This window comes from Monodelphis domestica, chromosome 4 (genome assembly GCF_027887165.1).
Source record: "Monodelphis domestica isolate mMonDom1 chromosome 4, mMonDom1.pri, whole genome shotgun sequence".
Classification (NCBI taxonomy): domain Eukaryota; kingdom Metazoa; phylum Chordata; class Mammalia; order Didelphimorphia; family Didelphidae; genus Monodelphis; species Monodelphis domestica.
The window spans coordinates 223,639,296-223,664,571 of NC_077230.1; the positions used below are offsets into that span (position 1 = coordinate 223,639,296).

At 38.7% G+C, this 25,276-nt stretch overlaps 1 protein-coding gene across 4 annotated transcripts in view; it reads right to left on the reverse strand.

Annotated features, from left to right (window-relative positions):
• The window catches only part of LOC100030199 (von Willebrand factor A domain-containing protein 5A), a 35,144-nt gene extending 12,122 nt beyond the window's left edge, over positions 1 to 23,022 (reverse strand). For 2 of the 4 annotated variants that reach the window (XR_008911280.1, XM_007494597.3), the window contains exons 1-11: positions 22,896 to 23,018; positions 19,294 to 19,345; positions 17,889 to 17,970; positions 10,315 to 10,366; positions 9,990 to 10,192; positions 9,382 to 9,604; positions 9,046 to 9,221; positions 8,642 to 8,756; positions 1,361 to 1,530; positions 1,019 to 1,107; positions 645 to 789 (exon numbers count right to left, since the gene is read on the reverse strand). Coding sequence is in view for 3 of the 4 variants with exons in the window: in XM_007494597.3 (XP_007494659.1) it covers positions 645 to 789; positions 1,019 to 1,107; positions 1,361 to 1,530; positions 8,642 to 8,756; positions 9,046 to 9,221; positions 9,382 to 9,604; positions 9,990 to 10,192; positions 10,315 to 10,366; positions 17,889 to 17,954 (1,239 nt within the window). In the remaining variant the exon portion in view is untranslated. Of the gene's footprint in view, positions 1 to 644; positions 790 to 1,018; positions 1,108 to 1,360; positions 1,531 to 8,641; positions 8,757 to 9,045; positions 9,222 to 9,381; positions 9,605 to 9,989; positions 10,193 to 10,314; positions 10,367 to 11,024; positions 11,146 to 17,888; positions 17,971 to 19,293; positions 19,346 to 22,895 lie in introns of those variants that run through there. The other 2 variants (XM_007494596.3, XM_001379729.4) reach the window with 2 other exon arrangements.
• Positions 23,023 to 25,276: the final 2,254 nt, after the last annotated feature.

Below are 25,276 nucleotides of genomic sequence, written 5' to 3' on the forward strand. Positions count from 1 at the left end.
GTGACTCTCCAGGATCCAGGAACCTCTATTTTGACATGGGTGTGGGAGCAGGACAGGGAACAAGCATTTATGAAGCACCTACTATGTGCCAGACACTGGGCTAAGCACTACAAAAACACTCTCGTTTGATCATCACAGCTATGAGCTAGGTGGTTCGTTGAGGCACTCGGGAGGTGTGAGAGCCTCCTAAACAGCACAGTGAGGGGCTCCTGTGAGTGGGACCTCGCACTGGGGCCCTGCAGATGGGCAGAGGCAGTGGGGGCTACCAGAAAGAATGATGGATGTGGGTGTCAGGACCAAAGACCTGGCTTCCCAGTCATCTCTCACTTCACTGGTTCCCTAGCCATGGGCCAGTCCAAACCCAAGTTTGCCCAGCTCTGAAGGGGAGATAATAACATGTCAATCCACCTCACCATGTGGTTGCAAGAATCAAATGATATCAATCACTAAGTGAATTTTCAGTTGTGATGAGAACCAAAGGCCTCCTTCCTAGTGCAAGGGATGAGACTCCTCTTAGGCGAGGACAGACTCCATTAAACCTGCCAATTCTGCTCTTACAATGGATCTAACTTTCTTTGACTGCACCCAGGATTAGTACTGGGGACCCATCAACCAAGCAAGCCTTGTGGCTCCCTTTCCCTCACCTGCCGGGGGTGGTTTGGTTTGCAGGATTTGCTGTAAATGTCCGTCAGTGCCTCCAAGATTTCAGTCCCTCCCAGGTCAGCTTTAAGAGACTTTACTCTCTGCACAGCCTCCTCCATGGTCTGCTGTGTGTACTCCACACTTTCTCTGAGATGCACACATACATACACACACAGAAGAGGTCCATGAGGGATAGTCTCTGTCTCAGGACCTCCAGCCTACTCCCCTCCCTCCCGTAACCCCCAACTCCAAAGATAGGCCTTCTATTGCCTCTTCACTAACTGGGAAGCTGAAGCCTTTGCAATATCTCCCTCCCAGTTTTCTCTTTCAACCTCCACCCTCCTCCCAACCTCTGTGACACTATCCAGAGGCTCACGGGAAGAAGTAATCAAAAGTGGATCCAAATCCATAGATATTGAAATAACAGCCAAGAGGCAAACTCTTCAGCAGCAGGATCAGAGTTTCCTGAGTGAGAAGGCAGAGAAGATATTACCAAAAAAGGGTCATTTTTCCATCCTGCTGATACTTAGTTCTCACCTGTTCTTCCCTCCATGATTCTGAGCCCAGTGAGTTACCCTCAAGGTGGTCCCATTCAGATTTAGCCCATGAGAAGGAAATGGTCACGATGGTACAAGATCAACTGAATCCCCAAAGTTCCACTTGCACTTTGGACAAAAGGCATGTGCAAGAGAGATGTCAAGAGAAAAGAAGCTGGTACCTTGGCACTTGATATGCGGAACTGGGAACCCTTTTCAAAATTCAGTGGTGAATTCATGCTCCCTGAGCGGTCCACGAGGAAGATAAATTCACCAGAAGTGCTCTCTCCCTCAGCCACAGAGATGCTAGGGTAGAAACTCACCATCATAGCTGTGTCTCCCATCAGGGAACCTACCCAGAGGTGAAAAAAGAAAATATATATTTGTGAATATACATATGTATATACATATACATATATGTATATAGTATATAGGCACACATATCTTGTGAAAACACACATGTGCACACACAGTACAAGAACCTAGAAAACAAAATGATGTGAAAAAGTTGCTGAGTGAGGGTTGAGGGTTCAATTATTGCATCTTGATTTTTGCTCTGCTTGCAAGAAGAGATATGAAAACTCACAAATGTGACTATGATGAATTGTAGAGGAAAATAAACCATCAGATCGGGGCCTAGCTCTAAATCCCTTGATGTTACATGAAGAACATCTTTAGAGAGGTATAGAGGATTAAATAAATGTTGATAACATAGCAAGATTAAAAAAAATATTGAACGGACAATATATAATGGGTATATGATGCCATTTGCAATCTATGGGTAAGAGGCACACAGGATAAGAAGGGAATCCAGGGTTCAAGTCTTACATAAGAAATACATTGTCTGTATAATCTTTGGCAATCACTAAATCTCTAAGTGTTTTAGGAAATTTTCTTAATTAAGTTGTTAATAATGTTTTTATCTATATTAATTAATGGAAGGAGTTTCCCAAGTCAGGAGTTCATTTGTATTAATAAAATTATAGGTCTAATATTTATCCTAGGACCTCATAGACACTATTACATTATGAGTTAATTTCACTTGCTTGAAAAGAACCCCTCACAGTCTGGACTCTCTGGGAGAGAATGGGAGGCATTGAGATGGATACTGAGTTCCAACATTTTCATGATTAATTCCCAGTTAGGGAATAAACTAGGTAAAAGAAAGAAAAGAGCCTGTATCAGTTATTGTGAATGTTAAGAGACCAAGTGCCCAAACTATTCCCTCACACCACATATGAGCTGCTCCCTTACCCCAGATAGGGGAGGGAGGAAGCACTCTTGATTGAGCTGCTGGGCAGAGGAGTGGGTGAAGTGAAAAATGTCCTCAGGCAGGTGGAGAGGGAAGAGAGGAATATCCCTTTCTGGCACAGGCACATAGGTTCAGCAACATGGACCTCTGTGATAAAGTGGTCATCAAAATGTAAGTCATGGTTTCAGATTCGTTAACTGATGTGGAGATTTAAATAAAGCCTTGTTATTGGTATGTCAGGGAGTATCATCAATGATACTATCAGAAGATGATGGAGGCTACATCAAAGAGAAACAATAGTTCCCCAATCATTTAAGCTGTCTCTGGTTCTTAGATTTCTAAGCCTAGTCACATAGTGGTTTGGGAGCCTAATATAATATAGAACCTATGTTTCCTGTTGTAAAAATGGAGATTTGAACCCCAGACTTCAATTCCCAGAAGTCTTTGGCAGTTCCCAGAATTCCCTATAATCTCACAAAAATCCCCACCTGGGCTGAGAACAAAATTGTATTAAAACTGACTGTACCGCCTAATCAGTCTCTCAGCTTCTGCTTCTAGGCACACGTGTCTCTCAAGATGTAGTAAGTGGAATTGAATGGGCTATGTGCCCTAGGCACGTGTGTTGTCTTTTCTTTATCTTTGATTTCTAATAATCTTTAATAAACCTCTAAAAATAAAACCCTTTTAGTAGAGAAACTAATTTAACTGTTACAGTTTTGGCTACCAAAAGGGACGAGAGAAAAAGTCTCAATTTTTTTTTAAGCTAGCCTAGGGGGCAGCTGGGTAGCTCAGTGGATTGAGAGTCAGGCCTAGAGATGGGAGGTCCTAGGTTCAAATCTGACCTCAGACACTTCCCAGCTGTGTGACTCTGGGCAAGTCACTTGACCCCCATTGCCTAGCCCTTACCGCTCTTCTTCCTTGGAGCCAATACACAGTATTGACTCCAAGATGGAAGGTGAGGGTTTAAAAAAAAGAAAAAAGATAGCCTAGTTAATGATTTCTAAGCCACATTTCTCCAAGGCTTTTTAGCAAGCCTCTTGATTCATCTTGCTCCTGCCTGCCTGCTTCCTGGCTCCTGGCTCCTGGTCTCTCTCTTGCTCACCTGGTCCCAGCTCTACCCACCTGGCCCCAGCAGCTCTGGCCTCCTACCCAGATGGCTCATCGCCCCAGGCCCAGCCCCAGGACCCAGGCTGCTGGTAGATAATGTGTCTTCAGACTCACTTCCATAAGCTAGTAAAAATAGGGGTGTTTGTTTTTTCTTTAGGCTACAATTAGCCTCCACATGGACTGGGGGCAGGAGATCACAGTGAGGGAGAAAGAGGGAAAGAAGGAAGAGACTTTTCCAAATAGGAATTTATACACATGGCTTTAAGAGGATATCTTTTGAGTGCACTGATACTTTTATTTATTTCACCTGAGAGTCAGGGGAAAAATTCAACTCCCTGTAATTCTTTAGCCAAATTTGTGATTCCAAAAACCCACTCTCACTATGCGGAGTCAGCTCAGTGGCTCAGTGGATTGAGAGCCAGGCCTAGAGATGGGAAGTCCTGGGTTGAAATCTGGCCTCAGAGACTTCCTGGTGGTGTGGCCCTAGGCAGGTCATTTAACCCCCATTGCCTACCCCTTACCAATCTTCTGCCTTCTGACAATAGGCATCTAAATGGATAATTAAAAACAAACAAACAAACAAACAAACAAACCCAAGGAACTTTAAAGAGATTGGAGGTTATATTCTTGAAGCATTTCAGACTCCAATGTTTTATAAAAATTTCTGTATTCTATTGCATTTTACTGATTGTTTTGTTTAAGATTTAATTTTGTGGGTTTAAGTTCATATATTAATGCATTCCATACTATTCTGTTACACTGAATCATTTTAATGTGCTGGGTTCTAACTACTGTTATAGTCGGTTGCTTTTCCCCTATAACTATACTGAACAAGTATTATTGAGTAAGCCCATATAAAAATAGCTTTTCTACTTTTGACTTTGCAAATTGCCACATAGAGGATAAATGGACTCCATCAGAAAATTGTTACAATTGTATAACAACCTTTGAAAAATTTGATGAGCTAAATATCTCAAATTGATTTTAAGAGTTCTTTAGACACGATTTTTAGAATTTTTCTTAACAATCTCTGGTCATTTTCCTGCCCCTAAGAGGGGGTAAGGTCCATTTTAGTAGCTGAAGTGAAATACAATTATAACCTCCCACCTCCCACATTTAGAAAAATGTGAATGGAAGCTGGGAAGTTAATCCCAGGGCATATAGCACCCCTAGATGGCTCCTTAAAAGAGGAGCATCTCTCATTTATAACTCTTCAGCTCACTACTTTACTTCCACCAGAATGACATATAGATTTCATGATGTTCTAGACCCAAAATAAGTTTTATTTTGTTTAAAAAATATGTTTACTAAGGGTGAAAGATTTGCTACCTTTGTAAAAATTGTGAAAAATATCCATCAGTTCATAGACTTTTAAAAATGCCAGACAGTAACTTATATGAAATATGATAGTGGGTTTGTTTGCTATTGTAATTAACTGACTATTGAGAATTTGGGGGACATTGATACCTACATAATTGTACTACTGTTCTTTATTTAAAAAAATCCTGTTACCTTGTGAAATTCATTTTCTTGTACTCTCAGTGGATCATGGCCAGATATGAAGAGGAAATGGATCTCATTTTTGGTGAGAAAGTCTTTTGTTCTATATTTTCTTAGCTGACACATTGTGTCAATGAGTATAAGCTATATTTTTATTTTTAAAACTCTTTTATTATTATATTTTTCTTGCATGTGCAATATACTATTTCAGTTTTGTTCTCTCCTTTTTATATTTGAAGCACATGTCACCAGTATTAAGGTTTTCTTTTTAAGTTTTTTGATTTTGCAGTAATAGAAGTTTAAAATACATTTCCTATAATGTCAATGCATGACCCAAAAGCTTGAGACTATAAAAATGATGCCACTAATTCTCTTTAAAAAAAATTATGGGACTTTGCTTAATGATTCTGTCTGATTCCAGGACAAGATATACAAAAAAGCCATTTCATAGGGCCAAAGTAGCAAAGCTAACCCTGAATTGTGCCAAAAGAGCACACAGGTCAACAAATAAATCAATCCAGGAAGGATTGATGTACTTCTAAGCCAATACAAAGGACTTGAACCTAGTGTGAAGACTCAAGGTTGTAACGCATAACATAGGTTAAGACATAGGCCTTTCTTGGATCCACACTCTTTGTGAAAATACTTTTGGCTCCTAACCTGGCTCCTATAATCTAGTCCCTTTTCTATCTTTCATAGTGTGGCAACTTTCTGTAGTCCTGGCTACTGACTGGGTAAATGCTTACTTGCTTATATCACATTAATTAGTCCCTGATTCAAGGACCTGTTATAGATTTATTTTTCCTTTACTTAGAATTTTTACACATAAGACTTTGATAGTCTATATTTTCATTCAGAAATTATCTTTTGCTTATTTGGATTTTTCTGATGCCTTTTTTAATTTCTCTTGCCATTTGATTCATATACCTCATAACTCAGCCATGTATCCCTAAATGATCCTGTGTTTTTTCAATCACTCTCTATAAGGGGGGAATGTAAAAAATATTATGATTTTAAATTGCAAAGTTTAAATTCCTTTTGAGAAGAATTTTAGGTTAAAAAACATGCTACCTCTCCGAATCCAGAAACTGAACTGTTTGGAGAAGACACCATGAAGATTCCTCCAGATCACAAGCTGCACAGGAAGATTAAGAATGAACTTTGGGTGTGGTTGATTGAACATTTATTTGTATGTATACTTTCATGCCAAAGGGGACTTCCCCCAACTGGTTTTTTTTTTGTCAATGTGTCTAGCAATTATTGGTTTTATTCTTTTTTCCTCTTATTCTCAAATTATTGTAATCTTTAAGTTGATTATGTTTTCATGATCCTTTTTGGGGAAACCTTTCCCAATAAGGATCAATTGGGGTTTGTCAAAATGGAGATTTGAACCCCAGACTTCAATCCCCAAAAGTCCTTGGCAGTTCCCAGAATTCCCTATAATCTCACAAAAATCCCCACCTGGGCTGAGAACAAAATTTGTATTAAAACTGACTGTACTGACTAATCAGTCTCTCAGTTTCCCCTTCTAGGCACTGTAAACCTCAAAATTTCTTAGACTTATAAATGTTGGAGATTTCACCATTGGGAAATTTCATACTTGAAAAATTTCCTATTGAGAGTGGGAACTCTATTGGAATGTGAACCCCATTGGCATGGGAGGTTCCTCCTCCTCCCTTCTTAAGATTACTTTAGGACAGAAACCTTTTGCTGAACAATGGAAAGGGCTTTGACCTATGCTTAAGCATAGAACAGGAATTTCTTTGAGTCATGATTGATTTTAGAATTGATACAATGGAGATACTTGGAATGACAGAACCAGGTCTCCGAAATTGCAATCTCTACCCTATTCAGTCCTAACAGGATTTAGGAAGGGCTGTAGCAAAAGATCAAGATTTAATTATTTGAGAATATGACCTTCAACAGACATGTGCAAAGCCACAGACCTCTGGGCAGTCCTGGGTTAAGCTAGAGCCACCATTGGCACAGGGAAAATGATGGACAGTGATTGGTAGATGTGAGAACTGAGGGGAGGGAACTTGGATGGTTTCTTTAAAGAGAGAGGGCTCTGAGGACTGAAGGGGGTTGGAGAGTTTTGGCTCTGAGTGGTTGGAGAGGTGCTCTGAGAAGCTTGCTCTGAAGGAAGCTGGAGGTGGAGGCCCATGAGACTGTTTCTCCATTTTGGTCACATGAGTAATAGGGACTGATCTCCTTTCTTTGCCCCAGCTATCTAAGGGCTTGGGCATTTTGGCCCAGCCTAAACAGAAGGGGTATTTAAGCCCTATTCCCTTCTCTCCCCTTTCTCTCTCTGTCTCTCTCTCTCTCTCTCTCTCTCTAATTCCTTTCTTCCTCCTGTTTGTAATTAAACTCTATAAAAGGTTGATGGCTGACTTGAGTTTTCATTTAGGAATTACATAGCTGAATTCCTTGGTGACCTTAAATTAATATATATCAGTCTTTTAACGTGATTTCCTTGTCACAGCACACGTGTCTCTTAAGATGTAGTAATTGAATGGGCTATGTGCCCTAGGCACATGTGTTCTTATTTTGTCTTTTCTTTATCCTTGATTTCTAATAATCTTTAATAAACCTCTAAAAATATAACTCTTTTAGTAGAGAAACTAATTTAACTGTTACACTGTTCAATCTCATCTCTTACAAACAAGATAAGCCAGTACTGAAATGCCTGAGAATGAATTCTGGGTATGGCAGGTATGGCAGATCTGGCTAGGAGAATGATGGAAGCAATACTATTTTGTCTCTAAATTGATGATGACAAATCCTTCATACTCTATCTTCTAAACAGTTATGTATGCCATGATAGTCCTTAGGTATATTCAAAACCTGTTACCTCTAGCCCTAAATTTTATGAATTATCATACCCCAGAGCAGTGATTAATAGATCAAAGTCAATATCCATGGAATTTTCAAATGGAGCAGAGTATATATCTTTAGTTATATATTGTTCAACATTTTTTAAACAGTGACATAGAGGAAAGTATGACTGATCCAAAAGCAAAAGAAATAGGTAACTCAACACATGAAAGACTGCAAAAAGATTTATCTAGCAAGAAATATGGGCTTGATCTAATTGCTTTAAATTGAACATGAATAAAATGAAACAATAAAAAACGGACTTTGGAAGTATATAGCAGGGAAGCTATAGACAGACAGTAGATTTTATAAAAAGATTAGCGAATCAGGTTTTTCCTATCTCTTCTACTTTTGGCATTCTGGGTCTAACTGGAGGAGAAAGTCCATAGTTTAATATTCAACAGTTAGAATAGTATCTATGTTCTTTCTTTATGTCTTTCCATTTCTACATTTGGTATAATAATTAAGTTCCTTTCTCATAATCCTTTAAATGTAAACTACCTGAATAGACTACTTCAATTTAACAAGTTCCCTCTTAATAAGGAAATGAATCTCCCTCTGCATTCCTGAGAGCACCGCTGCACACACAATTATAACAATACAATTAGACAGACATTTTTACACCCCACAACTGTTTCAAAACCTCTCTGAAATCTCTATTTCACAGGAAGAGAAGTGACAGAAAGGTACAGATCAATGTCTGCAAGTCGACCTCCTGAGATTGGCTCACCTGGTTTGGCACCAGCTTGGGGAAGCTCCAAGGAGACACTGGGAGTGTTTCTTCCCCCATAGTAAACCAGAATCTCAACATCCCGATCAAATTTGTGCCCTTCAGCCAAGGAAACCTAAGGGAGGATGAAGGAGGGCAGAGGAATGATGGGAAGAGAAAGAAATTCTAGGACTTTCTACCCAGATGAGAACCAGGGGCTAAAGAGTAACTTCCCATTGGTGAATAATACTTGGAGATGGTGTTGTTATGAAAAGGGAAGGGCCTATGTGTAGATTTCAGGAAGGATGGGGAGAGCATCAATATGATGCTCTATGGGTGAGTCATGAGACAACAAGGAGGGATTTGAGGTGAGGGGGCTGGGCAGAGGCACCAAAGGCAATGGTGCTCCCTGTCTAGATAGTTACCTGGGCAACTGTCTTGTCATCTGCCAAGTACTTCAGGGGACTCAGGGCACAGCTGGAATGGACCTTCTCAATGCCATTAGAGGAGCAGATATTGGCGCTGACACTAAATGTGTAGGGCAACTCCTTGCCAAGAATCCGGGAAATGTAAGAGGTGATGCTGTTAGTCTCAGCTGATTCTGTGAGAAGCCAAGTAACTCTCAGTACAGTGAGGATGTGGGGAGGAGCTGAAGTCCCTTTTCTCACCTTGGCCACAACACCCAGTAGGACTCCAATGCCCCCACTGTCCTTCCATCCTCAAGCTCCTGCCACTGCTATTGGAGAAGCCCAACTCCTCACCTTGGAGAAGGTAGCGTGGGTTCAAGATGGCTGGGAGCACAAATCGAACAGCCTCATCTGCTTCAAGGGACAGTTCCTGAACATAGCTCATGGTGACAGTAGCCTTCTGGCCAGGGGGCAGATTTCCTATACTACATCTGAAAATGTCCCCAGAGCTGCTATCCTGCTCCAGTAGGAAGGCTGCCTGGCCTTGGGAGATAGCATTCTCATAATCTTCCTGAGCCTGGGGGAAAAGAGGAAGAATAGGAATGAGGAGGACTTGGGAGCTCTAAGTAGAAGAGGAAAAACCCTTTTAGGGAGAAGGGGATAGGCAGAAATAATGAGAAGTTAGAGGAGGCAGCTAGAGAGAAAAGCCAAAGGATAGAGGTAACAGCCCCTCAGGTTGACTTCTCTCCAAATGATTTCAGTCAAGAATCAGAAATTTAGGATCAGAAAGTCCCCCAGTGATTACCTAGGTCAACTCTCTCATTTTTCAGCAGACAGACCTACTAAAACAGCAGCTCAAGAGAGAACAAATGCAACTTACCATTTCCAGCTGATACTAAACAAAAATTACCGATCCAACATGAGGAAGAGAAAGGGGAGCACTGGGGTCCCATCCCTACTACCTGCTGCTTTTCTCGGATTTCTGCCACTATATTCTTCCCATCCACCACAGCCTGGAAGCTATAAACAGCAGAGTCTTCATCCATGGGGAACACAAACAATGCTTCCACAGGGCCTGTTTCCTCATTCTTGTAGTCCAGGGTTGCAGACACATCTGCCACAAACTGATTGATAGACACATCCACTGAGATGCTCTTGAGAGGAACTGGAGGAGGAAAATGTACATCAACCCTTAATTCTCAGTACCAAAGACTCCACCAAGGGTTATAGAGTTCTAAACTTATCTCAACTTTCTCTTCTCCTTGTTTGTACTCATGGTAGTCTTACCTGGCTGATTAGAGAGGGTGAAAAGACCACAAGGATGTTCCATGCTGGTAATCTATTGAATAAAGAAAGGGAAGAAAACTGAAATTTCACAGAAATCCATAGATGCTGTACCAACACCCTTGTCAAATTGACTTTTTAGTGGAACTAGAATTTGATGCCTGTAACAATCTATGAATTAAAGGCAGGAAAACTGGCCAGAAAAAAGTGATCAAAGAGAATAGGAATGTCTTCTTTCTGTCTGAAACCCCAAGTGAGTCAAGTTCCTTTAGCCTTAGGGTAGTGACCCCAAGCCAATTTTACTTACAGCCATCATTTTACTAAATTCTACACATCTGAAACCCACAGACACTAGAAGAAAAGAGGTTCCTACAACCCTAGAAGAGGTAAATTAAAGGGAAAGATGATGATTGATGATGTAAGTGAGCAGTTCCTCCTTTATTCAGGGAGGAACAATTGTCAACAAAAGGGATTTTTTCTATTGGTAGGTAGGGGCTGTGTTAGAAACTGCACTGTTTCCAAGAAGAGTGTGACATTGATGAAATATCCTTTCCATGTTTTAACCAAGCTGTGATCTAAATCTTAGATCTAAGGCCAGATTCTATTTTATGGTCCTTAGGTTTCATTACCAGCCATAGCTCATTCCATGTTTCAGCACACCTTATATTATTCTTACAGGAATAAAGCATAACTTTGAATTTATCTTTCATTACCTGATCTTGTTTTCTCCTTTGGTACATCTATGAAAAAATCTAAGTTGCCTGTTGAGTTCTTCAAGGACTAAAAGCAGGGTTCACTTTGGGCTTCTCCCCTTTCTCTTCCTGAAGAGAATATCTGAAGAATTTCATTTTTTAGAGCATTCTAGAACTGTTAGTTGTTTGAAAAACTGAGCATTTTATTTTATCTTTATTTTTTAAACCCTTACTTTCTGTCTTAGAATTGATATTTGTTCTAAGGCCATACAGCAGTAAGGACTAGGCAATTGGGGCTAAGTGACTTGCCAAGGGTTCCAGAGATAGGAAGGGCTTGAAATCTGATTTGAACCCATGGCCTCTCACCTCCAGGTCTGGCTCTCTCTCCACTAAGCCACCTAGCTTCCTGACAAAGTATTTATGAAGCACTTATTGTGTGCAAAGCCCTATGCTAGCAAGTTTAGAAAGCATGATAAATCCACAGATCACCCCCTGTATTTAATCCCCAATTGACAACACTAAGAAATGTTATAGCCAAATTCAAAAACAATCAGAAGAAAGAAAAGATATTACAAGCTGCCAAGAAAAAAACATTCAGATACCATGGAAACACAGTGAGGTTAACACAGGATCTGGCTGCATCCAAACTGAAGGACTGAAAGGCATGGAATACGATATGCTGGAAAGCAAGGGAACTAGGTCTACAACCAAGAATAAAATACCCATCAACACTGACTATATCCTTACAGGGGAAAGTATGGTCATTCAACACAACAGAAGAGTTCCAAGCATTCAGAAATAAAAGACCAGACCTGAACAGAAAATTTGATGTCCAACCACAGAACTCAAGAGAATCATCAAAAGGTAATTAAAAAAGAGGGGGAAAACAAACAAACAAAACAACAACAAAAATTTTTTAAGAGACTCAATAAGTTAAAATGATATGTATCCCTATAAGAAAATAGGTCATTGGTAACTTAAAAACTGTTGCTATCACCTGAGCAGCTAGAAGAACTACACTCAGAGGGAACAGTAACAAACTGTATAGGATGAAAGGACAAGACATAAACAGGCATATAGATATATGCATGCATAAATACATATACATGTATATGTATGTATACATATATATACATAAATGACTAGAGCTAAAAAAAAAGGTTATGACTAAAAGAAATGGGAAAAGAAACAAATGGGGGTAAATTTATATGTCACAAAGAAGCTCATGGCAGGAGGGGGGAGAACATCAATACACTGGAAAGGTAAAGAGGTTGGAGATAGGAAATACTCAACTCTTACATACTTTGAAACTGACCCAAAGAGGAAAGAATAATCCTATCCATTGGGGAAGAGAATAGATTTGCACCCGATAGGGGAGCAGAAGGGTAAAAAATGGACTGGTGGGGAGGGAAGCAGTACAAGGGAGGGAGGGGGTGGGGGGGAATTTGAAAAAGACTACAGGGGAAAATAAGGGAGGGAATAAGAAGGTGGGGGGTAAAAAGGGAAGTAAAATAAGGGTTGGAACTAGGGGAACTGACTATAAACAAACATTGGTATAGAAGGAAATAGAGAAAGAAGAAAAGACAGGACCAGGAGTAGAAATCAAAATGCTGGGAAATGCACAACTAGTAATCATAACTCTGAATGTGAATGTAATGAACCCACCCATAAAACACAAGCGAATATCAGAGTGGATTAGAATCCAAAACCCTACCATATGCTGTCTGCAAGAAACACACATGAGGAAGGTAGATATGTATAGGGTGAAAGTAAGAGGATGGAGCCAAATCTATTGGGCATCAAATGATAAAAAGAAGGCAGGAGTATCAATCATGATATCGGACAAAGCCAAAGTAAAAATAAATCTAGTTAATAGAGATAGGGAAGGTAATTATATCCTGATAAAAGGCAATATAGACAACGAGGAAATATCTATACTCAATATGTATGCACCAAATGGCAGAGCATCCAAATTTTTAAAGGAGAAACTAGAGGAGCTCAAGGATGAAATAGATAGAAAAACTATACTAGTGGGAGATCTGAACCTTCCCCTATCCAAAATAGGTAAATCAAATAAAAAAATAAATAAGAAAGAGGTGAGAGAAGCAAATGAAATCTTAGAAAAATTAGAGTTAGTAGACATATGGAGAAAAATAAATAGGGACAAAAAGGAATACACCTTCTTTTCAGCAGTACATGGTACATTCACAAAAATTGACCATGTACTAGGGCACAAAATCATTGCAAAGAAGTGCAAAAGGGCAGAAATAATAAATGCAACCTTCTTGGACCACAATGCAATAAAAATAATAATTAGTAAGGGTACATGGAGAGATAAATCAAAAATTAATTGGAAATTAAACAATAGGATTCTCCAAAACCAGCTAGTTAAAGAACAAATAGTAGAAACAATTAATAACTTCATTGAAGAAAATGACAATGGTGAGACATCCTTTCAAAACCTATGGGATGGAGCCCAAAGCAGTACTCAGGGGATAATTTATATCCTTGAGTTCATATATAAACAAATTAAGAAGGGCAGAGGTCAATGAATTGGGCATGCAAATTAAAAAACCAGAAAGTGAACAAATTAAAAACCCTCAGATGAAGACTAAATTAGAGATCCTAAAAAATCAAAGGAGAAATTAGTAAAATTGAAAGTCAAAGAACTATTGATTTAATAAATAAGACTAGAAGCTGGTACATTTTGGAAAAACAAATAAAATTGACAAAGTACTAGTCAGTCTATTTAAAAAAAGGAAAGAAAAATTGACAGTATCCAAGATGAAAAGGGAGACCTCACCTCTAACGAAGAAGAAATCAAGGCAATCATTAAAAACTAATATGGCCAATTATATGGCAAAAAAATATGGCAATCTAAGTGATATGGATGAATACTTACAAAAATATGAATTGCCTAGACTAAAAGAAGAAGAAATAAATTACCTAAACAACCCCATATCAGAAAAAGAAATTGAATAAGCCATCAAAGAACTACCTAAGAAAAAATCCCCAGGTCCAGACAGATTCAAAATAAATTCTATCAAACACTCAAAGAACAGCTAACTCCAATACTATACAAACTATTTGACAGAATAAGCCAAGAAGGGGTTCTGTCAAATTCTTTTTATGACACAAACACGGTACTGCCAGGCAGGTTAAAAAGAGAGAAAGAAAACTATAGGCCAATCTCCCTAATGAATATAGATGCAAAAATCTTAAATAGGATACTAGCAAAAAGACTCCAGCAAGTCATTACAAGTGTTATCCACTACAATCAGGTAGGATTCATACCAGGAATGCAAGGATGGTTCAATATTAGGAAAACCATCCACATAATTGACCATATCAACAAACAAACCAACAAAAATCACATGATTATCTCAATAGATGGAGAAAAAGCCTTTGACAAAATACAACACCCATTCCTATTGAAAACACTAGAAAGTATAGGAATAGAAGGGCCTTTCCTAAAAATAATAAACAGTATATATCTAAAACCATCAGCTAACATCATCTGCAATGGGGATAAACTAGAAGCCTTCCCAATAAGATCAGGAGTCAAACAAGGATGCCCATTATCACCTCTATTATTTAATATTGTATTAGAAACACTAGCAGTAGCAATTAAGAGAAGAAAAAGAAATTGAAGGTATTAAAATTGGCAATGAGGAGACCAAGTTATCACTCTTTGCAGATGATATGATGATTTACTTAAAGAATCCTAGGGAATCAACCAAAAAGCTAATCGAAGTAATCAACAACTTTAGCAAAGTTGCAGGATACAAAATAAACCCACATAAGTCATAAGCATTTCTATATATCTCCAACCCAGTTCAGCAGCAAGAATTAGAAAGAGAAATTCCATTTAAAGTCACCCGAGACAATATAAAATACTTAGGAATCTTTCTCCCGAGACAAACACAGGAACTATATGAACACAACTACAAAACACTCTCCACACAATTAAAACTAGATCTAAACAATTGGAAAAACATTGATTGCTCATGGGTGGGATGAGCTAACATAATAAAAATGACCATCCTACCCAAACTTATATATCTATTTAGTGCCATACCCATTGAACTACCAAAAAACTATTTTACTGAATTAGAGAAAGTTCAAAAAATTAGAGAAAGAACAAAGTTCATTTGGAAGAATAAAGGACCAAGGATATCCAGGGAAATAATGAAAAAAAAATACAAAGGAAGGTGGTCTTGCAGTCCCAGATTCCAAACTATATTACAAAGCAGCGGTCATCAAAACAATTTGGTACTGGCTAAGAGACAGAAAGGAGGATCAGTGGAGTAGACTTGTGGTAAATGACCTCAGTAAAACAATCTTTGACAAATGCAAAGACCCCAGCTTTTGGGACAAAAATCCAGTATTTGATAAAAACTGCTGGAAAAATTGGAAGACAGTGTGGGAGAGAGTAGGTTTGGATCAACATCTCACACCCTACACCAAGATAAACTCAGAATGGGCAAATGACTTGAATATAAAGAAGGAAACTATAAGTAAATTAGGTGAACACAGAATAGTATACATGTCAGACCTTTGGGAAGGGAAAGATTTTAAAACCAAGCAAGACTTAGAAAGAGTCACAAAATGCAAAATAAATAATTTTGACTACATCAAGTTAAAAAGTTTTTGTACAAACAAAACCAATGTAACTAAAATTAGAAGGAAAGCAACAAATTGGGAAACAATCTTCATAACAAAAACCTCTGACAAAGGTCTCAAATCTATAAAGAGCTAAACCAGTTGTACAAAAAAACAAGCCATTCTCCATTTGAAAAATGGGCAAGGGACATGAATAGGCAATTTTCAGTTAAAAAAATCAAGACTATTAATAAGCACATGAAAAAGTGTTCTAGATCTCTTATAATCAGAGAGATACAAATCAAAACAACTCTGAGGTATCACTTCACGCCTAGCAGATTGTTCAACATGACAGCAAAGGAAAGTAATGAATGCTGGAGGGGGTGTGGCAAAGTAGGGACATTAATGCATTGCTGCTGGAGTTGTGAATTGATCCAACCATTCTGGAGGGCAATTTGGAACTATGCCCAAAGGGCGATAAAAGACTGTCTGCCCTTTGATCCAGCGTAGCACTGCTGGGTCTGTACCCCAAAGAGATAATAAGGAAAAAGACTATTGATAGCTGTGCTTTTTGTGGTAGCCAAGAATTGGAAAATGAGGGGATGCCCTTCAATTGGAGAATGGCTGAACAAATTGTGGTATATGTTGGTGATGGAATAATATTCTGCTAAAAGGAATAATAAAGTGGAGGAATTCCATGGAGACTGGAACAACCTCCAGGAAGCGATGCAGAGTGAGAGGAGCAGAACCAGGAGAACATTGTACACAGAGACTGACACATTGTGGTACAAGAGAACGTAATGGACTTCTCCAGTAATGGCTTTACAATGTCCCTGAACAATCTGCAGCGATCTACGAGGAAAAGAAAAAACTATCCTCAAGCAGAGGACAAACTGAGGGAGTAAAAACACTGAGGAACACCAACTGCCTGACTACAGAGGTTGAGGGGACATGATCGAGGAGAGACTCTAAATGAGCACCTAATGCAAATACCAACAACAAGGAAATGGGTTCAGAGCAAGGACACATGTGATACCCAGACGAATCGCCTGTCGGCTAAGGAAGGGGTGGCGGGGGGAGGAAAAGAAAATGATCTGTTTCCAATGAACAATGTATGAAAATGACCAAATAAAATAATGTTTTAAAAACTAAAAAAAAAAAAGAAAAGAAAGCATGATAGACTTTTATGGGGCTCTCAGTCTAATAGGAAGCTCCAACAAATTTGAGAGATTTCCTATTTCTTTGGAAAAGCTGTAGAAATCTAGGCCATGAGGGCAGCTAGGGAGAGATGGGAGGTCCTAGGTTCAAATTTGCCATCAGACACTTCCTAGCTGTGTCTCACTGTAACCTCCATTCTTCAGTTATTTCCCAGGTCAGCATCCATGCTTTGGATTCTCTCTTCCTTTCTCCATCTCAATTTCATGGGGAACCATGTTCAACACTATCCTTGACCTTTGATTCTCTTACCCTACTTTCCTGCTGCTGCTCATGCCTTTCTCACCTCCAACCCTGGATTACATCCTCTTCCTTCACTCCTATTTAGAGGCTGCTCAATAAATGTAGAGCAAATCACTAAACTGTCCCTGACTAGTCCTACTACAAATCTGTGTTATCTAATGTTAACTGGGCCCTCACTGAAGAAGCAAGGCAAATACTTTCTTCCTTCTTAATCACCATCCCAATCTTTACAGAGGATATTAAAAAAAAAAAGGATAAGAAGGGGAAAGGGTATAGTGTGATGCTTAAGCAGGGAATCTTCTAAATATGTAATCCTGTAGCGTATGGTCAGGGTTATCATGATAAATAAAGTCTTCTCCCAGCCTGGTCTCTACCAGGAGCCATGGGCTGCCACTGACTGTATCACTCCCAAGGGGGCTCTCTGAGTAAGACAAGACTTCCAACTGGCACCCTAATAACTGTGGAAATAGTGTTGCCATGAACTACTTTAGAAAAATCTAACAATTGACTTTACAAAAGACAACTGAAAATTCAGTCAAAACAGACCCAAGAAGTCATTACTAACCTTGACTAAACTTCACCAAGATACCAAGAGAGTATAGAGTCATAGGAAGTGTCACTAGCATGCTGTAAACCTGTGGCACAATTCCTTCACTCTCCACACTCAGCCTAACTTTTACTTTAATAATATTTTATATTTAATACTAGGGCAGCTAGTTTGTGCCATGGATAGAATACAAGGCCCAGAGTCAGGAAGACATCATCCAGAGTTCAAATTTAGCCTCAAGCACTTACTACCTGTGTGACCTTGAACAAGTCCCTTACCCCTGTTTGCTCGTTTCTTCCTTTGTAAAATAAGCTGGAGAAAGAATTAAGAAACTTCTTCAGCATTTTTGCCAAAATAGCCCTGAAAAGAAACACAAAGAATTAGACTAGTTTGAAAAACTACTAAATAATCAATAGTTTAATAAACAGCTTTATTTACATGTTTTTTTCTCCTTACAGTTTGTGAGCTCCTTGAGGGTAGAGACTATTTTGCTTTTCTTTATAATCCTCAGCATTTCACTCCATTACATATAGAAATTTAACTTGCCTAACATGAAAGTAGGAAGTAAAGGGGATAAGAGAAAGGGAGTGGGGAAGGATGATTAATAGAAAGGTAAATAAAAAGTCAACATTCTGAAGCAAAACAGACTTTAGAGAAGAGAAAGAAGAATAAATACAAGAAAATAGGATAGAGCAAAATGGCCTGTTAGTAATCTCTGCTATGAATAGAAACTCACACATAAAATGCAAGTGAAGAGCAGAACAGATTGCAAACCAGAATTTATATTTAATAAACCCTTGTGGGCTATCACTTGAAGGCAGCCAAACCTAGCTTCTCCCAGAGAACTCAGCAGGTGGGAAAGTCTATACCTACTCCATGTTATAACCTCAGAGCAAATGGTAAACATCCAACCCCCAGCTTCAGCAAGAATGTGACCAGGAACAATCAGCCAAATTGTCCTAAAGACTGAGTTGGGCCCACAAAATGACATCAGAACCAGAAGAGGCCCCATAGGAAAATCCTGCCTGCGGAGGCTGGGGGGAGAGCTCTGACCCTGTGGCACCAACAGTGAGATGGGCAATTGACAGAAATGGCTGAATGATGGAAGGCTTCCATGACAGGTTCTCATCAAGGCAGAATGTGAGAGCTGGAAGCTTCCATCACAAGCTTAGCAGAGGAAAACTGAGGCCCAGACAGGAGATGTGATTTGCTCACAGAGATAATGTCCCCAAAAAAGATTCAAGCAGGCTTCTATGCAGAGTTCTTTTCAGTATGCAAGCCTTTCCCCCCCTGCTTGGAAGGCATATAATGGAGAACACTGGGTCTCAAAGACAGGAAATAATTCTGATTCTATACCTTCACAGGGAAGGCCAAATTGGGGGCTTTCTCCTTGCATCCAGGGCCTAAACCTCCCTACTTTGCAGGGGTGAATCAGTCAGTGCCCCCAGGAGCCTGTGCCAATCCTTTTAAGGGGGACTCTTGGCATACTTGTAGTCCAGGGTTGCAGACACATCTGCCACAAACTGATTGATAGACACATCCACTGAGATGCTCTTGAGAGGAACTGGAGGAGGGAAATGCACTCATCTCTTAATTCTCAGTACCAAAGATTCCACTGAGGGTTATAGAGTTCTAAACTTATCTCAACTTTCTCTTCTCCTTATTTATATTCATGGTACTCACCTGGCTGCTTAGAGAGGGTGAGAAGACCACAAGGATGTTCCCTGATGAAAATCTATTCAAATAAAGAAAGGGAAGAAAATTGAAATTTCACAGAAATCCATAGATGCTGTACCAAAACCATTGCCAACTTGAATTTTGATTGGAACTAGAATTCAATGCAAGAAATAATCTATGAATTGAAGGCAGGGAAATTGACCAGGAAAAAAAAAAGTGATCAAAGAGAACAGGAATGTCTCCATTCTGTCTGAGAGCTCAGGTGAGTCAAGTGCCTTTAGCCTTAGGGTACTGACCCCAAGCCAATTTTACTTACTGCTAGAATTTTACTAAGTGAAACTTGTCTGAAACTCACAGACACTAGAAGGGGTCCCTTTGGCCCTAGAACAGGTAAATTAAAGGGAAAGATGATGATTGATGATATAAGTGAGTTTCTCCTTTATTCAGGGAAGAACTATTAAGTCAACAATTTTTTTTTCTATTAGTAGATAGAGTTTGTGATGGGAACTGGATTATTTTCAAAGTCAGTGTGCCATTGTTGAAATAGTCTTAGAAGGATATTTGGAACTATATTGGAATTTATTTTATTTTTATCCTTAGCACCCTCCATTTATTCCATGTTTCAGGACTCTTAATGTTATTCTTATAGGATTAAGGTAATACCTTTGAATTAAGCTTTCAGGCCTTGTCCTTGCTTTCCTCTTCTGTATATATATATATATATATATATATATATATATATATTTTAAATCCAGTCTCTAGGCCTGGCTCTCAATCCACTGAGCTACCCAGCTGCCCCCTTCTGTATATCTTTTTAAAAAAATCTAAGTTGGTTGATGAGTTCTTGTAGCACTCATGAGGGGGTTTGCTTTAGGCAACACTCCTTTGTCTTGCTGAGAGGAATCATTGAAAATTATCATTTTTCACATAAGTTTTAGACTAAGGTCACCAACAATGGCTAGTTGGATGAAAGACAAAGCATTTACTAACCACTCATAATTTGTAAAGTATTGTGATAAGTTTACAAAGCAAGATAGTCCCAGCTTTTAAGTGTCTCCAGTCTAATAGAAAATTCTCCAATTTAATAAAAAATTCCAACAGATTTATTAAGTTTCTTATTGCTTTGGAAAGCCTGTAGAAATACAGCTCTTAAAATTCAATTTATTCTGTCTCTGCATCCCCTGAAATTTTCTCTTAAAATCCAGAGCATATCAGAGTATGCCTGGTTTCCCACACTTAAAACAAAGTCTAAGCTAGTGTGACTATTTCCATATCACCTGTACCCACCAAACAGTCAGATTCACAATAGAAGTTTCCTTGGCTCTTTTCATCTTTTTGAAGGATGAAAAGAATGTTATTGTAAAGAAATATATTAGCTGTTCTGTTGGGGAAAAAAGGGAGAAGGAACTGGTTCCAGAGGATGTCTAGAAAATGGAAATATTTTAGTCAAGTTTGTGATGTATCCCAGATTCTTTATTTTCTCTTTATTTCTTCTGTGATATACCCTGATGACAACATTTACCATGTCTTTTTCTCCTACCACTGGTCTTTATACTACTCTTCTTCTCATCTGGCTTTCTACCTCCAGTTCTTGGATTCCCTAAACAGAGTGTCTTCTAAATACATAATCCTATAGCATACGGTCAGGGTCATCAGGCTAAATAAAATCTATTTCCAGTCTTGTCTCCACCATAAGCCACAGGGATGTCACTAAACTTTATTACTCCCAAGAAGGCTCACTGGGTGAGAAATGTCCTCCCAATGGCACTTGATAACTTGAGCTAAATATGGCAAGAAGAGTAAGGAAATGAAGATTCACAGGAAATATCCCTAACATTTTATGAACCTGTGGCACAAATTCCTTTCCCTTCCATGCTCTACTCCAGATTTTATTTTATAAAATTTAATAATTGTGAAGCTAGATTGTATAGTTAATATACAATACTAGGCCTATATTCAGGAAAATGAATCTTCCCAAGTTAAAGTCTAGTTTCCAACACTTACTAGTCATGTGACTATGGGCAAGTCACTATCCCTGTTTGCCTCAGTTTCTGCATTTATAAAATGAACTGGAGGAAAATCACACCAGTATCTTTTCCAAGAAAGCCCCTAAACAGGTCAGGAAGAGTCAGACACACCAATATTTTAATAAATAACCTTATTTCCATGCATTCTTTCCCCATAGAATATTATCTCCCTGAGACCAAGAAGAACTATTTTTACTTTTCCTTATATTCTTAGCATATAATAAATACTTATCAGCTATCACTTTAAGGCTGTAAAACCAGCCTCTCCCAGAGAACTCAGCCAGTGAAAAAGTCCATTATTTGCTCCAACAGGGATGCTGCACATTACACCCTCCAGCAAACTGTAAACATCCAGACTCCAGTTTGAAAAAAATTAGGCAAATCTGACTTAAGCCTGAGTCAGGCCTGCAAAGAGAACTGGGAGAGGCCCTGCAGCAGTCTAGAGCTTTAATTAGTAACTTTAGCAGGAGCAGTAGCTCCTGTCAGCTTTGTGGTGCTTCTAAGTCAAGAAAAGTCATACCAGTGGACTAAGAGCCAAGAGGTGCTGGGTTCAAATTTGATCTCAGACATTTCCTATTTCTGTGACCCATGGTCTAGTCCTTACCACTCTTCTGCCTTGGAACCAATACCTAGTATTGATCCTAAACTGGAAGGTAAGTATTTTTGTTTTTTTCAAAGAAGGGCCATACCAGTGAGAAAATTGTCTAAAATGGGCAAATTATACAAGGCCTGGACAACAAGGCCAATGTTTTCCAAATGGCAGAACACTACAGCTAGAACGTTCCCTAAGAAGTATTTGTTTCTCATTTAATAGAGGAAAATTGAGGCCAGCCCAGGAGAAGAGAATTGCCCACTGAGATAATATTCAGAAACAGGTCTCCAATTTAGATCTTGGGTCTAGAGTTCTTTTCAATAGGCAACCTTTCCCCACATTCTTAGGAGGGTGGGAAGGTTAAAACTGGGGAAGATTCCCAAAGATAACAAAATTACTACGCAGTCATAGGAAACTCCGGATTAGAGCCTTTCTCCATCCCACCTAGAGCCACACCCTCCCTACTAGGCACAAGAGATGCTGGCTACTCTAATCAGCGGCAAGCGGTGAGGGTTTCAGTTCTAGGAAGAACTCACAGCATGAGGGCAGGAGTTAATCCCGGGGCTGGGAGCCCTTGCATTCAGGATCGGGAAGGATTACACTTTATTAGCAGCTAGAAGATGAGCAGGAGAGAGGAGGCTGCCAGAGGGCTAGGGAGTCACTCCCTTCTGCAACAGAGCAGATGGGAGTAGTAGAGGGCACCGTATACCGGAGGGAGGGAGACTTTAAGAATAAAAGGAAATAAAGCCATCCTTTACCCCGCAGTCTCCTGGGCTTTTCCTGAAGGAAACATAAAAAAAAAAAATGTAGCCCTAGATCCTGAACAACAGGAATTCCTAGACTTAACAGGGAGGGTTAGGTGGGGCAAGAGGGGAAACAACTCATGCACATCATTAGCAAAGGTATCTTGGGGAACGGAGTCCCCTGGGAAGGAAAGAAGGGAGAGGGAATCAAAAAATCTCAGGCTCTGGAGAAGCGATGTTAATTACCTGCTCAGAAGTACTTCCCGATTCCAAGTTTCATGGTAAAGTGAAAGAATCAGTTGTTTACATTTCTGAAAAGCCCGGCCCTCCCAAAGACACTGACAATTTATTAGAGGGAAAGAATCAGCTGTTTGAGTTTCCAAGCTCCCACAACCAATTACATCTCTTACTTTCAAGGGATTGAGTACAAATTCCTTACCCCATATTCAAACGGTCACCAGATGGTTTAAAGTCCCTTAAATCGGAGATTATCAAAAGTTGTGGTCTTTTGTATCACTGGAATCTTTTTAGGGAGATCGTAAAATCGCTATTTTCATGATGATACTAATACATCATTTACTTATTAAAATACTCCTCCCTTGTCCAAGTACATAGCTGTGTGTAGCTAGGCTTTCTTCATAAACTTCAATAAAAGCAAATTACAGTAAATTGAAAATAAAAGCTGACATGAGAATCCAGCCGATCTCTTTTAAACCAGACCTTAGAAATTATATATATGTATGTTTAAATATATACATATATATCTCAAAACAATGCCACTTTACTTTGTTTTTGTTTTGGAACAGTTATTTCCTATAAAATGTAATTTATATAACATTTAATGGGTTCATTTTTTTAAATGAATTAATATTTTAGAAAATGTATAAGCTTCCTTTAAATCCTAAATTACATTTTCTACCAGAAGACTTCCCAAAAGCCTGTTAATTGCAGTGCTTTCTCTTTTTTTAGTCATTTCCTATTTATCCTCTATATAACCTACTTTGTCATGTTTGTTTGCACATTCTTTCTCCTGTTTGATTTTAAAATATTTATTTGAGTTTGTTACATTAAAACACTCAGTTGACACTCTTACTTCCCTACCTCTATTAGAGAAGGCATCAATTGACAAAATGATATATGTATGTATATAAAACTATGCCTTACTTCTATTTATCAATTCTTTCTCTGGATGTGAACAAATCATTATTCAAATAATATTTCTGTTGCTGCATATAATGTACACTTGGTTCTGCTCCTTTCTTTATAATTTCATGTAGGTTTTCCCAAAAATTATTTTCCAAAAACAACCTGTTTTTTCATTTCATAAGGTGCAGTAATATTCCATCACAATTATATGTCACTACATTTTTAGCCATTTCCTAACTGATATGTATCTTCATCACCACAAGGGGAGGTGCTATTAATATTTCAGAACTTATAAGTTCTTTTCCTTTTCCCCTGATCACCTTAAGAAATAAACCTAAAAATGGTGTTGCTGGGTTAAAAGGTAAACACAGTTTTATAACTCTTTGATCAAAATTTGATCATAATTTTTTTCTTTAAGAAGACTGGATCAAAATACAGTTCCATCAACAGTGTATTGATGTCCCAATTTTTCCACATCCCCTCCAACAGCTGTCATTTTGCTCTTTTATTATTTTAGCCAATCTGATAGGGCTGAGATGATATCTATATTGTTTTGATTTGCATTTCTCTAATTAATAATGATTTTAGAGCATCCCCCCCCCCCATAAAATTACATCTAGCTTTGATTTCATTAACTAGGAAAAACACAGAACCACTAAAATGGTCAGAAATACCAAATCTTTAATCAGATAAGAGGCAAGTTCTTAATATTCCACCACCACAAAGTCAAGCACTTTAAAACCACACAGAACTAAAGTCTCTGAGATGCTGGGAACAGTGTCACTGAGCGAATGCACCACTCTAAATGATTTCCAAAGAGTAACAGAACTTGGGAGCCTTGTATACCTTTTGGGAAAACAAGGGCAGGGAAGAATGATTGACTAGATCTACATTGGATACAAGGAAGGGAGGAGCTTAGAACATGATTGACAGGGAGAAATTGATGCTTTGCATTAGCTACAAAAAGATATTTCCAGCAAGGGGCTTGGCTATGGAGTTAATGTTGATAAACTTTTGAAACTGTACAAGGATACTTAAGACTTGATTGACTACTAATCTTATCTGAACTGGGATCATGAAGTACCTCCAAGTCAATTTAATGGTAGGGTCAGTCAAGTCACTCAGGTCAGTCAGAAACAAGGAGAGTTCCTAAAGGACAAGGGGCAAAACTTGGGTTTTCCAGAAATAGAATTGAGAATTTCTTCATACAAAAATTGTCCATAACTTTTGGCCATTTATCAGTTTGGGAATGGCTGACATTCTTATGTTTGACAAAGTTCTCTATACATTTTAGATGTGAGACCCCTCTCCAAGAAACTGACTAATTTCTGTCCCTCCCCCCCAATTTTCTTCTTTCTTTCTAGGCTACTTTAATTTTATTTGTACAAAATCTTTTCTATTTAATGTATTCACAATTACCCATGTAACATTGAAGAAACATACTGATATGATAGGAACTTGCCCTTCAGACAATACCCTAA